The sequence below is a fragment of the Stegodyphus dumicola genome, chromosome 10, assembly GCF_044657685.1.
Source record: "Stegodyphus dumicola isolate Sdum_Otavi_A_Nest chromosome 10, ASM4465768v1".
Classification (NCBI taxonomy): domain Eukaryota; kingdom Metazoa; phylum Arthropoda; class Arachnida; order Araneae; family Eresidae; genus Stegodyphus; species Stegodyphus dumicola.
The window spans coordinates 96,753,726-96,772,825 of NC_140777.1; the positions used below are offsets into that span (position 1 = coordinate 96,753,726).

The 19,100-nt window shown below is 33.8% G+C and overlaps 1 protein-coding gene across 5 annotated transcripts in view; it reads right to left on the reverse strand.

Annotated features, from left to right (window-relative positions):
• sog (chordin short gastrulation) overlaps positions 1 to 19,100 on the reverse strand; it is a 285,742-nt gene that overhangs the window by 19,247 nt on the left and 247,395 nt on the right. For all 5 annotated transcript variants that reach the window (XM_085825296.1, XM_085825299.1, XM_085825297.1 and 2 more), the window contains 2 exons: positions 18,203 to 18,307; positions 12,540 to 12,637 (listed from right to left, as the gene is read on the reverse strand). In XM_085825296.1, coding sequence (XP_085681422.1) covers positions 12,540 to 12,637; positions 18,203 to 18,307 — 203 coding nt within the window. The remainder of the gene's footprint in view (positions 1 to 12,539; positions 12,638 to 18,202; positions 18,308 to 19,100) is intronic.

The window sequence follows — 19,100 nt, forward strand, 5'->3', positions numbered from 1 at the left end:
CTCAGAAAGCCCCTCGGCATATATCTTTTGTCTGAAGAAGGGAAACCCGTGTCTGATCGCTCTCGAAAGACATTGACTATAATAATAATAATAATAAAACAAACCATTCGCTAAACTAAATAAAGTCGCTTTTTTGCTTAGTTTTAAATGGTTGACTAAAATAAAATCCAAGCAGTTTCTTGATTTGATCCCTTACTTGGTGACACTTTTCAGTCATTTGGCAATTTTAGTATGTATCTTCTGTGTTTTCCTATTTAAACGGACGAGACTTGGGACATTTGACAACAATATCCTAACGGTGATAATATTAAGCGTCGTCGACTGTATATAAATGCAAAACGATTTAGTGCAGAAAATAGAAATTATTGGAAGTTTGATATGTTATCGAGAACAAAAAAATTGTCACAAACAGACATACAGACATAGACATCATTTGTAAAAAGAGTCAGAACGTGTTGTGGGGACTCTCATTTATCCTTATTCACCGATAACTTACAAACGAATTTTCAGATCGAAAATACCAAGCGTGTTAACAAATTTCTAAAACCATTTCGATAAGGAATTTTAAAAAGGTAAATAATTTGGAATTAAAATTTCTGGTAACATATTACTGTTTGAAACCACAAACATTGCCTACTTTTAAATTTACTCTTCTTTCAAAATATCGCATATAAACGAGCTGTAGATGGAAGGATATGTTTCTGCGCTTTCCGATGTAAAATATTTTTATTGCATAACTCAAAAACAATTGTGAAATTAAGAGTATTAAAATTTCTCATTGCATAATAAGAAACATTATTAATCGGAAACGGAAAACCTCCAATCATTACTTGTGCATGAAAAGAGACTCCAAAAGAATACCCGAAAAAGGTACGTACTGTTTCGAAAGTTTCTAAAGTTAAATGTTGGTAACAAGACAAAATTTGTCAACGCAGATATCAAAGTCTTTGAAAACATATGTAGCAACAATAAACAAAATAATAAACCAAGATTTACAACTTAAAAAGACTAGAAAATAACGTTCACCAGTTTTTGCCGAAGCAGGCGACTAAACGCAGAACAATTTGTAGAACTCTGTGCGAAAACTATTTAGCAGACGATAAATAGAAATACATTATGAACCTCGAAGAAAATGAGTTTACCTAAACATGACTGCAATAAATAAATAAATAAATAAATAAAAAAAAAAAAAAAAAACTATTTATAATCGAAAAGAAAGAATGTACAAAACTGGCTCCGTCAATGTAAAAAATGTTTCAGTATGGACTTAATGATTGTTGCAGGATTCTCTTACAAGGGGAAATTAAAAATAAGAAGAGTTGAAAAAATGTTAAAAATCAAATCAACGTACTATCAAGAGAAAGTTTTACGTCGGGCATTTACAGAATAAATTCCCTTTGCTTATCCCATTGACTTTCAAAGAGTTAAAATTAATCGAAACAGAGCAACTACTCATACTTCGAAAAATACAGCTGTATTCCTCTAAAAAAAAAGAAGACTGTTATGGATATTGCATATATATCTTTTCAATGAATTCCTGCGAAGTGCCCATATGTTTTATCTATGGACTAGTGTTCCAGTCTCAAAAAGGGTTCTTTCTAGGTGCAAACCCACCAGGATTGATGGACTCTGGAAAGTAATGAAAGAGGAATGTAAATTAATACCCCCGGAAATTTTACGAAAAGCCTTCTATCACGGAAATCCGATGTAATCTTGTGGTCCAGAGTAAAAAAAAAAAAAAAAAAAAAAAAAAAAAAAAAAAAAAACTCAATCTAAAAATGTGTAAGCACCATCTACATTACCACCCTTACCTATGTATACAGGTCGGCGGAATGTAAAAATGTTGGCACAACCTACAGCTGATAGCGCATATTCTTCATCATAACATGGATATTAACGGGCCAAGGTTGAAAAATAACCAACGAAACCCATCTGACTGCAAAGCTCGACGAATAACATCTTAATTTTGTATTCGCTAGATAATTCAGTTGATTACAGAATTCAGCTGCCAAAAAGTTAGAGAGGAGGTTTTAAGTTTCTTAATAGTGCCGACAGATGGCGACAGTGACAAGGTCACCCTTGATTGAGTGAGTCACAACGACTACCCGACAATATTAAAGAATGTCCTTTCTCTACTCAATCAAGTCGTGACAGAGAGTATTCTTAAAAAAAAAAAAAAAAAAAAAAAGAGAGAGAAGAGAGAGAGAGAGAGAGAGAGAAGGAACGGGCAGAGTAGGGAGAAAAGTATTTTGCTGCGAAGTATTTAAAATCATAATGCAACACAACTGAGGAATGAATGATTTTGAATAAATTCGTAAAAAACGAAATACGAAAATTTAAAATTCCGTTCCTCCTCCTAATTTTATATTCTTTAAACCTAGAATTGAAAAAGGAAAACCTGATAATTAAAAAAAAATATCATTCAAAATGTTTTTACCATTAAAAAAAGTTATCCAAAAGTTCTGAAAAACGACTCGTATAAGTATTCGGACATTTTGAAAAAAAGAAGAAAAAAAAAAAAAAAAAAAAAAAAAGCTTACATTTACTAAAAACATCAAATTAAAGGGTCATCCAATATTTTATAATAAATAAAATGACTATTAAACTCATTAATAATTTTAAAATTAAATAGTTGATTATTAGCAAATTAATTAATGTTTATAAATTGTTATTTAATCAATTATTATTATATAATTATAATTAAATTAATAATTATTTATTGAAATAATTAAAATTAAATGTAAGAAGATAAATTAAAATCTAATAAGGGATTTTTAATATAATTTTACTGCTAAAAATAAAATTTCTACTGAAATTGTTATTCAGTTACATAAATGAAGTGCCGCAGCCTTGTTATTTAGAGCTCCGGTGCGCTCCGGCTAGAATTATAATTTATAACAAAAACTAAGAAGCATAGGATGTGATCCGCTGAGCTCCGGTTCAATTTAAGCTCTGATCGTAGGGAAAAATCATTACAAAAATTAAATATACTTTAAGTATAGCTGATGAAAATTAAGATAATGCTAAAACAGGGTGAAACAGAAGGGGCAGGGTATGAGTGAGTGGAAACAAAAAATGAGGGGAATCTTGGAGGGGGGAGAGGGAGGGGGGAAGAGAGAGAGAGAGAGAGAGAGAAGGTTCTCTTTGACCGCGGCTCTCTGCTGATGTAATAACCATCAAGCAGATGTGTGTCAGGGGTAAAATGAGTTCTGAATCTGACTCCCAAGGATGAATGTAAAGTTGGTGGTTACACTTTCCGCCCCCCGTATTTGTTTACATTAGTGGATACTGTGGGAAGACGATGTATAGGACGTGCTTGAGCACTTGATCTCAGTATTTCACTCTTATTGTACTCGCTTTCACTTAACACACATTTAAGAACAAAACTTTCCTTACTGCGAGGATAACAAACCATCGATAAAAGTACACTAGATACGATGACATGGCGAGAAATTTACGCGTTCCTAAACAATCCCCCCCAAAAAAAATTTATTGCCCTTCTTAAAGGGAAAGGTTTCCGCATGTGAGTGAGGGACTTTACTTGAACGTCTCATGTTCTCCATGAGTTTGTATTTCTAGGGAAATAGAGTATTGCAAGGTCTGCTCATTGTTAAACTAAAACGTTAGGTATTAAAAATTTTTTTCCTTAAAATTGTGGTTCAGTTTTATAAAAAGAAGTACCGGAGCTCATGTTATTTAGGGCTCTGTTGCGCTCCGGCTAGAATTTTAAATTACCTTAAAAATTGAGAAGTACCGGAGTCGGACTCCGGCGCAATTAAGGCACTGTCCTTTAACTAAAATTACACCTTTTATGCGCTTTGGCATGATTTCAATGAGTAAGGTTTTTCGAGTAAGAATATTCCATTCGTTCATTCCCACATAAGAATTGTTTACAGTAGAGTTTTCGAAGAAGTATCATGTTTTCTTATTATTTATTTATTTTTTTAGTTCATAATATACGAAGTGAGTTTCCCTACAACTGAACACTTAAGGCTACATGGTTTGAATCGCCACCCAGATAGAACTTGAATGTACTTTGCATTCCAAGTTTTTTAACCGATGCTTTCATATTTTCATTAAAAATATTTATATATTTTTACTAATCCATATTATTTTCAATAAATACTTAATTTCTTATTCCACAGTGAAACATTTTTATACCATTATGCCACTACCACCGTGCATAACAGTAGATAACATCCGTTTCTGCCACTCATTAATTAGTCTATCGACCTCAAATACATAAATTTTTGACATTTGCGCAAATAAAACATTATTCAAATACGACAAAACTTTTGTGACGTCGTGGATGCTTCAGTGGGAACGGAATCAACACTGGTATTGGTGATGCATCACTTTAATTACAGCACATACCACAGATACAACATTTAATTAATACATTTAGAAAACTTGAGTACATATCCGAGTTGGTGACACGATCAGAGACGTTAACGAAGATAGCACTCGTCATCACTGATCAAATTTAGTCTCCACACCTCAGCTCACTGGCGGAGCTTCCCAAACTCTCTCTCTGACAGGCGTCTCACAGAAATCTCATTTCTTTACGCATGCGTAATTCTCAGTTAAGTCGTTGCCATTCACAGTTCTTTAAAATGTGAATTAAAAATGAATTATAGTCCTCGTAGTGTGATCTCTAGTCGAGAGCATCATAGATCTTTCTAGTAGAGAGTTCAGGAGCGTTCTTTACAGACTAACTCCTTCCGCTTCCAGATTTTGTTTTCCTCGGACACAAAACCTTTTTTTTTTTTAAAGTTCCTACGGGATAAAATACAAGTTCAGGCAGGCGTTCACTACAAACAAACACCTTCCGCCTCCAGGTTTTGTTTCTCCGGACACAGGAGAAGTAAACCTTCACAGTTTATGGTTTCAATAGATTGTTCAACATTTTACCAGTTAATTTTAAACCACACTGTTACAAAGGCTCTCCACTCTCATAACCAGGCCATCATAAAAAAAATACATATACAATATATGAAAAACCAACACAGATATTTTGTCTTTATGAATATATGAAGCTAACAATTTACTATATAGTATGAATTTTAAAAAAATACAATATACATAATCAAATAACAAGACAACTTAAAAGAAATGATAACTAGTCTATTTAACTGGCATGTACAGAGTTTCTACTTAAGCAATCTACATTTAAGTTGTCACTACCCTTTTTATGATGTATCGTAAAATTATAAGATTGCAAGGCTAAGGCCCAGCGTAATAATCGACCATTTCTACCTGCATTATTTTTTAGCCATACTAGGGGATTATGGTCCGTTTGAATGGAAAATTTAGTCTGCCCATCTATATACCCTTTCAATTTTTTTATTCCATACAGAATTGCGGCACACTCTTTTTCAGTTGTGGAATACTTCCGCTCACTATCAGTAAACTTTTTACTGAGATACAATATGGGATGTTCTTTTCCTTTATCATCCTTCTGGGCTAAAACAACACCATATCCTTGATCTGTAGTATGAATGGTTTAGAAAAATCGGGTGCATGTAGCACAGGCCTACTAGATAGCTTTTCTTTTAACGATTTGAATGATTCATTACATTCATCATTCCAAACAATTTTACCCTTTTAACAAATCTGTCAAAGGTGCGTCTATAGCAGAAAACATAGGTATATATTGTCTGTAGTATCCAGCTAACCCTAAGAAAGCTCTAATCTCAGTTTTAGTTGTGGGAGCAGGAAGATTTTGAACCGCTTCGATTTTTAGTTCTGCTGGAGAACGTTTTCCTCGACTTACTATGTGACCGAGATATTGCACTTCTTCTTGCGCAAACTTGCACTTAGAGGGTTTAATAGTTAAATTGGCTTTTCTTATTCTTTCTAAAATTTCATGTAAATGTTGTAAATGTTCCTCCCACGTTTCAGAAAAAATAGCAATATCATCTAAATAAGGGGTCGCATATTTCTCACCTCCGCACAATATTTCGCTCATCATTTTACTAAAATAATAAGGAGCATTTTTAAGCCCAAATGGCATTCGCAAAGGCCTATATACGCCAAAATTTGTAGCAAATGCAGCAATTTTCTGAGCCCTAGGGGTCAGCGGAATTTGCCAATAACCTTTAGTTAAGTCTATCAAGGTGATAAATTTGGCTGCTGCAACAGTTTCAACACGTTGCTCTATATTGGGGATCGGATAGAACTCAGTACGCGTTATTTCGTTTAACTTTCTGTAATCAATACACGGCCTAGGATCCCTACCCGGTGCTTCAACAAGGATCATGGGTGACGTATACTCAGAGGGTCCTCTTTCAATAATCTTGTATTTTAACATTTTTTCAATCTCGACTTTAAGAATTTCGTTCTGTCGATTTGTCATTCTATAAGGCTTATGTTGTACGCGTTTGTCACTGATTAGTTCGATATCATGTTCGACTAAATTTGTTTTTCCTGGAATATTCGAAAATATAGCAGAAAACTTTACCAACAACTTTCCCATTTGCAGGATTTGTTCATCACTAAGTCTTTCTTTAAGATTATCTTTTGCTATTATTTCATTAAAATCAAACACATTGGGGTCGGGTAACATATAAGGAAAATCCTCCTCTAATTCCGAGGGTTCAACTATCTCCTCGTTGTCAAGGAGCACCATATTCAAAAGTTCAGGTCTCTTATGATAAGGTTTTAACATATTGATGTGATACACTTTATTCCCTTCCTGATTCCCTTCAAAACTAACCACATAGTTTGTTTCTGATAATCTTTTCTCTATTTTCCCCGGCCCTTTCCATTGAGGAGCGAGTTTATGGGGTTGGTTCAATGCTAATACTAATACAGAATCTCCTGGCTGGAATTCCCTTTTCACGGCATATTTGTCATACCATTTCTTCCTTTTGTCTCTCACCTCTTCCATTTTCTCTGTAGCTAATTCTCTACATTTCTTTAACCTATTGATTAATTCGAAAACATATTCTATTACGGTAGGATCTAACCATTTCTCATACAATAATGCGACAGGTGTTCTGAGGTTGGTCCCGTACACTAATTCAGCTGGACTAAATCCTGTACTATCATGCGTTACTGTCCGCAGGGCAAAGAGAGCGGCAGGTAATTGTACTTCCCAATTTGGGGCAGCTTCAATACATAATACCTTTAAGACCCTTTTTATTGACCTATGGAACCGTTCTACAGGATTGCTCTGGGGGTGGTAAACCGAACTTCTGGAAATTTTTATACCAAACCTCTCCAAAAATTCAACGGTTAAGCGACTCATGAAAGATTTTCCTTGATCAGTTTGAACCTCCCTTGGAAAACCCATCCGACTAAATACCTGCAAGAGTGCACTTAGAACAGATTTCGATGTTATATCCGGTACCGGGACGGCGTCAGGATATTTAGATGCTAAGCACATAACTGTAATAAGATATTTATTACCTTCAGTAGATGTAGGCATAGGCCCGCAAGCATCTACATTAACCTTACTAAAGACTTCCGATATCACAGGTACTATTACCAACGGTGCCTTCTTTTTGTCACTTGCTTTTCCTACACGTTGACAGGAGTTGCATGTTTTTAACGAATTCCTCAATGTCTTTATAACAATTTGGTCATGAAAAATGTCTTAATAACCGGTCTTTTGTTTTCAGAACTCCTAAGTGACCTGAAGTTCCTTTATGACAAATTGCTTTAATTTGCTCTGAGGTTTTCTGGGACAACAATTAAATGTTCTGCTCCTAACTTATTTACCTTCTTTTTTACTAAAACCCCATTTCTAATTCCATAACTTGTTTTACTTCCGCTTTTTACTAGTTCTAATAAAGCCGCAAGTTCTTTACTTTTTTGTTGTTCATCAATAAAAGTACTTGAGTCTATTTGAATCGCAGGACTTGTGGGGACACAAAGGTCGACTGGAGGCAATATCTCTCCATTTTCAGACCTCTCATGAGCATCGTCCTCTCTTCCAATTCTAACTCATTCTGCTCAGAATTTTGATTCGTCTCACATAAATTTTCCGCTTCCTTAAATTGTCGTGCTTGAGATCGAGTAACGACCGCATTAACATTACCGACATACGACGAATAATTTTTCTCAGTTCCTCTGAGAAGAGCCGCTGTCTGGTTGCCTAATATATATCGCCCTTGGTCTAAGTGGTCTCCTATAACAGCTGCTTTGGTGGTTACTGTACCCAAATCGCATTCAATATCTACTTCAGCAACAGGTAAACAAGTCATATGATCATCCAACAAATGTCGAACCCACACGTGTTCTCTCTTCATTCAATCTATGTTTACATATTTCTGACAAATAATATGTACCGTTGCTCCCGTATCTCTTAGAATAGGTACTTCAAAACCATTTACTCTTCCATTTAATGTATAGGGATCTAACAGATTCTTCTCTGATCTCCCGCTTATCCGATACAAATCTGCCTTTTGGGTTTTTAAATTAGGGCACTGAGGACGTAAATGGTCAAAAGATCCACATTCATAGCACTGGAGTCTTTTTCTCCTATCAAAATTCGAGTCTGACTTTTTCCCAACATTGCGTGCATCATCTTTTTTAAATTGTGTGCCTTGAGGGTTTTTTCTATTTTTGAAAACGTTACCAGTGGACTGAAAAACAACCATTTGCCTACCTGATATTTTCGTTTTCATTTCACCCAATTTCGTTTTCCCAACCATCGTCTTTTTCGCATCTTCAAATTCCTCTATTTTACCCACCAACTGTTTTGGTGAAGTGATCGTAGCCCATTCATCTATAAAATGTTCCTTAAACTCATTAGGCGTGCGACTTTTAATCTGATCTACCAACATTAAATCCTTGAGTTGCTCAAATGTTTCGATTTTTAATCCCTTGAGCCACCCATCTAAAAATGTCTTAATTTCGTGATAAAAATCGTACCACATAGAATCCGGATTTTTCTGAGTCTTAACAAGAAGTTGCCGAAACTTCTCCGCACTTAATTTAAATCTTTTAAGTAGTAATTCTTTAATATGTTGGTAATCTCTAGCCTGTTCTTCAGGTTCCCTAGCAATTATATTATTTACCTCAACCGGAAGGACACCAATGAGATATGACACCCATTGATCCGTGGGCAATTTTAAAACTTTAGCTTGCCTTTCAAAAAGTTCTAAGAATAAACTAATATAATCAGTTTTTAAATTAAACTTGGGCATAAGTTTCTGAAAATTCTGATTAAATACGGTTTCACCTGCAGGTTTAGCACATTCAGTGTTCTGTTTTGCTTTAAGGCATTCTAGTTCTAACTGTTGCTTTTCAATTTCTTTATTTTGTTGTAGTATCTGAAATTCCCTCTCCCTAGCTTCCTGTTCTAACTGTAGTTCTTTCGCTCTTGTTTGCTTCTCTAAGTTTTCCTTTTCTATCCTATCAGTCATAATACTTTCTAACAAATTTTTAACAAATTCTTCCTCATAATTTTTACTGTTCGTTATTAAATGTTTTAAATCTATCACTTTCATACCTTCTAAAGCCATTTCCCCAAGTTCTGAAGCGACAAGGAATAGATCCCTTTTCTTAGCTTTTCCCCAAAATGCCATTTTCACAAAAGTAATTGCTCAAAACAAATAAGAACTCAAATAGTTATTCACAAATAATACACATAAAAATATATCAGAGATATAAAAAACACTAACTTTTCTTCTTTCTTACAAAATTAGGAAAATGAAAATAAAAGGTTAATAAAAGCATTAATCACTGTGGATTTATTTCCATTCAAACATAAAACGAATAAACAACCTTACTGAATAATTCGTATAAAAAATAATAACAAATTCTTTTCATTTAGTACAGCCAGACAGAAAAAAACCCAGAGTGGCGCCAATAAATATAAACACCTTTAATTAACTATCGTTTTCATGACAGATATGTCCGTTAGCAACCACATGGCCAACGCAAATACTACGTAAATTCGATAGGCGAAGGTTTAAATCAGAACACTATTAGAACTTTTCTTTACTGCTCAAAGCTTTAAAATGTAAAATGAAATGATAAAATTTAACATTCTACTTCTCAGAAAATACACATCCTATTAAAATACAGCACTGGTGTGCTTTCATGAGAAAACAAAAGTAACAAGTTTTTATTATATTCAACAACTTATTTCATTCACAAGAATTTAACATATATTTTCTTCTAATGACTTAGAAGTGAAAATTGCAATATTGCACTGATGTGCTTTCACATATACACAAAATAAACAGTTCAGATTCTATCACACCAATTTATAGCGAATCGTTAAACATAAATACACTGATGTGCTGTTTATTTACGGGAATGGATTTTCCCCATTATCATACAAAAGAAAAATATCTCGTTAGATATATAAATGCAACACTTTGATTGCTTTAAAAACTCTTATGCACTGACGTGCTATAAAATGTACTGATGTGCTACGTGTTAATGGGAAAATGTTTTCCCGAATATACCACAAAAGGAAAATATCTTGTTAGATATATTATAAACCAAACACATTGCTTAAACTCGTATGCACTGATGTGCTACTTCTGCTTTGGGAATTGATTTCCCGAATAAGTAATAAATAACTACATTATACACTTCAGGCCTGGAAATGAATATTGTGGAGAACACATACTTGGTCTCTTGTCACACAAATCTCGGTGGAACCTCCAATTTTTATTTCTTTCGTCTGTGACGTCGTGGATGCTTCAGTGGGAACGAAATCAACACTGGTATTGGTGATGCATCACTTTAATTACAGCACATACCACAGATACAACATTTAATTAATACATTTAGAAAACTTGAGTACATATCCGAGTTGGTGACACGATCAGAGACGTTAACGAAGATAGCACTCGTCATCACTGATTAAATTTAGTCTCCACACCTCAGCTCGCTGGCGGAGCTTCCCAAACTCTCTCTCTGACAGGCGTCTCACAGAAATCTTTACGCATGCGTAATTCTCAGTTAAGTCGTTGCCATTTACAGTTCTTTAAAATATGAATTAAAAATGAATTATAGTCCTCGTAGTGTGATCTCTAGTCGAGAGCATCATAGATCTTTCTAGTAGAGAGTTCAGAAGCGTTCTTTACACTTCGCTGACTACACATTTTGGGAACGCAAAGCGTATTTTCTTGTTTTCTTTTTTTAAAAAATTTTCCTTCTTGCTGATCACCCATTGAATACATGTGGCCTAAAGGATATTTTATCAGAGTTACCTTTTATTGCAAATCCGTTCTTCTAAATCCCCTGCCATTTGCAATCAATTCTTATAGCATCGTATTATCAGGATCAGATACATCGCAGTTCAGCGATTATATGAGATATGCTGGCACATTCAACTTTTCAGTGTCTCGGAGGCGAACATTAAAACTCATCTTTTAAATTTTGCAGGTGGCTTGCATATAAGTATATATACCGTCTGAGGCAGCTTTGTATTTTTTGGGTCGTGTTTCCTTTGTTCCTGCGTTTTACCTTTTCATATCGCACATATTGCTTAAAAAATTTACATATTTAAAAATATTCTAAGCTTTTTATTCTAAATTAAACAGTTATTATGATTTGGGTCTTTAACTTCTCTCTCCACATTCTTCACGAGAAACAAATTAGTTTGCAATGTATTTCAGCTCAGAATTTTGGATCGACAGAAAGGCAGAGTTCCTGGCACTCGTGTAGTATTGTTAGAATTCTGCCAGCTCTAGCTGCTTTACTCACCTCTAATTCTGCCAGCTGTACCTACCTTACTGGCTTTGCAGATCTCTCGCAGCCTACTGATTTAAAGGCACGCACCAGTAGGGTGAATCAACTTTTAGCTTATGTATTGTGTCTGTGCAGTCTTACGACAACTTTTCAATGTTTAAATTATATTTAACACTTAATTTACCTGGAGCCTCTTATGTTCAAAGTTATGTTAGATAAAAATATTGTTTAAAACCTTTCCAAGTCTTGTCATGCTATTTTAGACATAGCAATAACTTCCTACATGTCCAGTAAGGTTACAGGACTAAAGTTCAATAATAAGACCAAGTATAAACTTATAATATGTTAAATATTTTTAATGTATTTTCCATTTATACGTTTCTTCGTTACAACGTGTTTTATATTCATAAACAATTGATTATCAATTTTTAGTAATTTTCTTTCTTTTTGTAATCAGTGGTATTTTAAGATATTTTGTGATGAATGAGCTTTAAGGCATGAATTGTCTGTTTTAGTTATTATTTCCAGCGTTAGCAATGACATAGCATCTCCACTGATAATTCAGGAGAAAAAATAGTTGATAAAAAAAGAATGACGAAGAGAAAAAAATGCGTGTGGCATAGACGCACTAGGCTGCTCAATGTTTACGTTACGAGTAATGTTTCAGAAAATTAGCAATCGAAAACAATATGAGAGCGATTATTGAGCAGTCGAAAAATTTTAGCTTCCTCCGTTCGCTCGACTAGTTAACATCAATATTAACATATGAAAAAAAATTATCTATACAGGTTATTGGGAACTAAAAACAAGGAATAAATGTTGGACAGGGCTAAAGTTCGTTGGTTGGTCATTTTAATTTAGAGAATCAAGGCTTAATCACTTACTTTGCAATGGCACTTGACGCAGTTTTCTAGACCATAAGGCTCAAGTAACGGATGCCATTCGTCCCCGTTGTAATGAACTTGACCTCGGTATTTGCAACCTGAAACAACATACAAAAATACTCAGATTTAGAATCTTTACAAATGTCTCAAAAGCGCTTACAATCCAGGTAAACTTATGAAAGTGATGGAAACCCAGCCTTGGCCTTTTCTACTCAACTAATTCCTCCCTTTTCTGACTAATTTTATGAAGAGGAGAAAATGATGCGAATAACTCAGTAACAAATGAGAAGGAATGAATTATGGACACACTATTATTTCTTTTAAAGAAATCTACATTGCAATAAGAATACGAAGTAATATTAAAACAAAGTTGCAATGCCTAATTAACCTAATTAATACTCTTCATTTCTATTTCCCCAAAACTTGAATATCGCCCGTTCCCACTGTTATCTTTGCTAATCCTCAGGCATCAAATCATCCATGAATTCATGAAATCACAGGGTGAATGTAAGTTCGGGTTAGCTTTGTCGTGATTGGGTCGGTTCTCATATTACACTTGCATAAAGTTCAACAGTTGGAAAGGTATAGTTCGGCATAACTTTAGCTAGCAATTTGCAAGAGTTTGTCTTTTGTTCGTAGGACGAAAACAACCACTATCAGACGAATCCATTTAAAAATTTAGCGGTGCTTTGAATTCATTCAGGAAGAGAGAAAGGTTTTTTCTAACCTTAAGATGTCATCCATGTTTTAAAATTTATTCATTTTTCTTCGAATTATTGAAATCGCATAAGAAATTTTATACTGTGACGTGCTTCTCCAGGCAAAATGCACGTTTTTCCCGCAACGATGTAATAATTATTTTAAATACAATAACATATCTCGTATGGCCACACTGGGCGGCAGAATTTAGAGAAGACAAAATTTATAAATTAAATTTGGAAATTATTATTTGGAAAAGCACCGAACAACAAAATCAAGGGATAACAGAATTTTTAGTATTTAGGAAAAGCACTGGGACCCAAAATTTAAGGGTAGCAAAAATTTAGAACTTAGAGATGCGCTGGTTAGCAAAATTTAGGACCCGCAGAGACTGCATCAGGCTGTAAGATATCTATGACGGCCCTTGATACTCCTTAAGTATATGTCGGAATTTATTTATTCAAGTCTCAGATAAGCCTTAAGCTTGTGAAAGCAATAGCCGTAAGTATAATAAATAACTAAAATAATACATTTCAGACTTAGTCTTAATTTAAAGACTCCACATATGCTTTAAATGTGAATATTTAAGTGGTTGTGTTTAACGTTCAAAGAATGAATATTTAAAGCAGTTAAATTTTCTAAATATTGTTATAAATGTTTTGCAACCTTTATTAAAATTATATTCATGCAATTGTATTCTTATCGAGATAAAAAAAAAAAAAAACTCATTCCACAGAACCGAATGCTACCATTTAAAAATTATTCTAATATTTTGGGTACATCAGTGGCCTCAAACTCAAACTGCATGCGGGCCGAAAGCACGACCTAAAAGTAGCTGACGGATCGGAACTTTTTTTTAACAAAATGACACAGATACATAAAAAAGGGGATTAATAGTGCAGGGAGTACGTGCATCAAAACTGAAATAAAGCAATTCAATAAAATAACATAAACAAATCAATTCAGTAAAGTAGACAATAAAAATAATATGAACAAATTATTGAAAATCCTTTGGTCTTTTTCAAAGAGCAAAACATTCAACATATATATTTCACGGTACTTACGGATGTAGGGATTAATAACATTAGGTTACTATTCTCAGGTAATGTTATAACCTAATGTAACGTGAGTGGGTGTAGTGTTTGTAAGTTTATACTATGTTCCTTAGAGTGGCAATATTTTGGAGACCTGAGATTTTTTTAAATCAGTGATGATTCCTGGGAATTTTAATTTGGGAGAGAATATGTTACGAATAAGTGTAGGAGCGTTTATTATTTACCCTAAGAAAGTAAATATTAGCCTTTTACAATATGTATCCTAAATAAGCTAGTATTAGTCCACGACACTACGTATCTAGAAAATCGTTAGAGAATAATAAAAGTCTCGCACATAAATTCATTCCTCTAAGACTAAAACAATAACATTTGCAACAAATGTAAAATGTGTTCGTAGACCGCGTAAATTGTTTTGGAAGCTGTTTATGTCACAGAAAAATGAATCAAAACTCACTTCTGATAGTTGGCTAAGATACAGTCCTTCTTTATACATAAAGATACTGCAGAAAATAACTAATATCACCCACAACTTAGAAATAACGTTTAAATCCTCCATGCGTAAGAATAGCTGAAGATACCTACAGAATATGCTGTTTAACAGTACATAAATTTTTTTATTCCCAGTTATCAGATCAGCATTTTAACGAGATCTGCATATCCCATAGGGTTTCAATCTCGACACAGCTAGGGTAAGTCAAGTACTTGGGCATTCACGGGGAAAAAAAAATCATTGCAGGCTGGGTAATAGTAGTTTACACAGTTTTACAGCAGTTCTGCACGAATTACATCATCTTCATTATCTTTTGATAACTTGGAACAGTCACTTTGGTCCCTTACGAAATTGTAAGTAAATGGCCTGCAAAAATATAGATTTTAACAAAATCTTTACACTGCACAAAGTGCGAGATACGGACTCGTCGGTACTTCGGCGATCCCGGATATTAAATCGCTATTTTAAATTTACTAAGACGGTATGTATAAATGATAAAATTAAAAAAAAAATTAAATCGTGATCTATGAAATAACGAAACAATTATGATCTAAAGGGTACCAATATTTACAAAAAAAATTATTTGTTTACTTTATTAAACATTTTTTCAATGCAAGTTGTTTAAGTTGCTTCGTTTTTTTGTGCTAATACTTTCTCTTTAATTCTACAGATAGATCTAATTTCTTATTCAGTTACAAAGTTCTATTATTTCAAGTCCTGTAATTGCTGTGACGACAATTCAGACTAGCTTGTCAATCGAAATTTTTTTGTTTTCAATGATCTCTCTGTCACTTTCTTCACTATCGGTACCGGTCCTTTCTGGATGTAGAACCATACTGCAGATTTCGCCGTCCGTTAATTGATTGATGATTGGGGCATAGTCATCACTATTCTATCTATAGTTCACCGCTGCTCACTTCTGTTATACCATCTTCATTTACTACCGCATCTCCACATTTCTTTACAAAATACTTCATTTGGAAAATTTCACCTTTGGTTAGCGATATCCGAAAACCTTCAAATTCGTGACTGTCATCTTCATCAGCCTCACCGTGAAATATGGTAGCTGGCCATAAATTATGCCAAGCATTTTTTTCAAGTATCTGGAGACTATCCTCCCACAATCTTGCGATGCTCCACGCAGCAGATTTTATGCTCAAATGTTTTAAAAAATTCTTGAATAGTCTTGCCATTATTCAAGAAATTTAGCATGGACTTTTAAAAATGCTGCTTTATATTTGCATTTCAACTTGCGCACTATTCCGATATCTATGGGCAGAATGATGAACGTACAATTTCCAGGAAAGAATAATACCGATACATTATCTTTTCACTAAAACTAAGTCAAGTATGAGTCGTATAGTTGTCTACAATTACGATAATTTTTGCCCCATCAGGCAAACCAACCGAATGCACCCAGCCTCCTGTATGAAATGATTTTCAAACCAATCATTGATTAATTCTTGTGTTATCCATCCTATTTTATTTGCACGATATACATATAAAAGGGAAAATCTTCACTCCTTTAAATTGCTTAAGCTCGTGTATTTTTTTCCGATTACGAAAATTTTACACTTATGCACTCCTGCAGAATTTGTGCATGCTAAAAGTCTCGTTTGGGAATTTTTGACGCCAGTTGGAGCCTTTTCTGTAGTTTGTTAAGGTATTTTGCAGTATATATTGCCAGAAAAGACCAGTTTCATCAGCGTTGTAAATTTGTTGAGATAACTTTTCACTATTAGGGAGTTCAATAAATTCATATGCTAATATTCAGCAGCTTCAGTATCAGCTTATCATGAGACTGGCGACTTTTGTCTTGCTTCTATCGCGCACTGAGACAATTAAGTCTGAAATGTATTATTTTAGTTATTTATTATACTTACGGCTATTGCTTTCACAAGCTTAAGGCTTATCTGAGACTTGAATAAATAAATTCCGACATATACTTAAGGCGTATCAAGGGCCGTCATAGATATCTTACAGCCTGATGCAGTCTCTGCGGGTCCTAAATTTTGCTAACCAGCGCATCTCTAAGTTCTAAATTTTTGTTACCCTTAAATTTTGGGTCTCAGTGCTTTTCCTAAATTCTAAAAATTCTGTTATCCCTTAATTTTGTTGTTCGGTGCTTTTCCAAATTTAATTCCAAATTTTCCAAATAATAATTTCCAAATTTAATTTATAAATTTTGTCTTCTCTAAATTCTGCCGCCCAGTGTGGCCATACGAGATATGAACCGGTTCTGGATTTATGTGAATAGCAAATTAGTTAGCCTTAATTCCAATAGCATCAAATGTAATCTTTTGGTCCATGAATATCATTAACATAATCTATTTTTAGCGTATCGAAAGAAATTTTTGTTAAATTTTTCTTTGTCAACACTTTTTAGCGCATTTAACTTAAATCTGTAATCACCGCCAAGAGTAATGTCAACAGAAAAGTTTACCATACTCTTTGATATTCAATTACTAATATAAAAAACTGTTTAGGCATTGCTGAATGAGTGATTACACAAATTCCCAAGTTCTCTTGTGCTGATAAACATGCGGCAATGAAAGTCAAATATAATAAATAATGTTTCGCCAAGTTGGCGTCAAGGATATAAAATATTAGTTGATGCAAAATCAACGATGTTTCTATGTAGAATGTTGCGGTTTGAAACGTACGCAAAGCAGATACGCAGCCACGGAGTCAAATTATTGACCACACAAATTCATGCTAAAATGATTGTTTCTTCAATAACGAGGTATTTTATTTAGCGCCGAAGTGAAATTAAGAATCAGGACTCTCTGCATGTTTTTACTATTTAAGGGGGGTGACAAACACGCATGGGTAAAGCATACAAAAAATAATGTTGGTGGCTTTGAGGTCCGCATTTTAGATCATTCCGGATCTCGGACTTTGTAATGCATTATGCATCTGTTAACGTGTAACGAATGATAAATACCTTAAGAAGTCAGGTACGTTCAAAATATCTCCAAAATACCTATTTTAAATCTCAGTATCTTTATAATTAGTTTTATGAACATGAAATTTTGTATAGTAATTTCGATATTCTTAATAATGTATTTGCTACTTTTATTTTACATACTAAATAGCAAGATATTTCTAATACTTTTTTTTTTGTCATCCACATACTACTGTATATGTACTGTGCGAAGCATTACGTAAACAAATCAGTATTTTTAGCTGATTCCTCCTTTCCCCTCCAAGAAAATAGAAAATAATGTATAATCCAAATGTTAAAAATAATAGAATTATGTTTCCTTGAAAAATAATTTTTGTTATTTTCGTAAGAGCAAAATTAATTACTTTTTTTTTTCAAAGATAATTTCTAGATATTTTAGGTGAAAGGCTTACGTCTATACAATATGATAAATCTTATGGCTTGCCTTTTCTAAATACATGAAATAATATCTCACCTCCTGCAGCTAAAATTTCCTTTGCCATCAATTTCTCTCCGCTCTGGTCCCCGAGCTGGCCAACTGATGTAGATATTAACACAGTTGATTTGACGGACACAGAATCTGAAGCAAAGCATTCGCTATTATTAGTTAATCATGGAAATGCAATGAAATATTCCAATTTAATTTTGTTTCAATAAGCCTATAAAACCTACACTAATTTTTAATTTTTTAGTAATTTAGTAAAAGCTGCTTAATGTGACCGCGGTTAGTCTTATTATTCGGATATTGTTAGCGAAGTCCCGCCAATTTGTATACGGAAACATGGAAAACACATCGCTTATTGTGATCAACAATTCGGGTAATATTATTAAAATATTATAGAATGAATCGATTTTAAAACTGAAATAAATTGACCAATAAAAGATAAAACTGTCAAATTACAATGCATAATCAAAAATACGAAGTTACAGGAAAATGTTGCCACGTAAGCGATTAGGTTGCCAACCATCTTAGTTTCGATTTTAGTCAAACATTTAAAATTACAATGACCCCAAAAAATGGATTTTCGATGATTTTATCGATTTGAGAAGGTGAGAAACAGATCCTTCTTCTCTGGGAGCAAACAAATTTCACAGAAAATATCTACGCTAGATTAAGGCTGCTTTCTTCCTAATTTTAAATTTTACTTTGGCAAATTCTTTTCCAATGTGTTTTTTAAATATTAGTACAGCAGCATGGGTCAAATAATTTTCAAAAACCACATGAAATATATGAAAGTTAATAAATGAACTCTCGCATTAAAGACTTTACGAACACCTCGTAAACTAACTTCTGCTAAGAATGCTGTCAAAGTGCCTACTTACATTAAAACTATTAAACTGCATTACTATTTTGAGGCTGTTTGTTTTTCCTA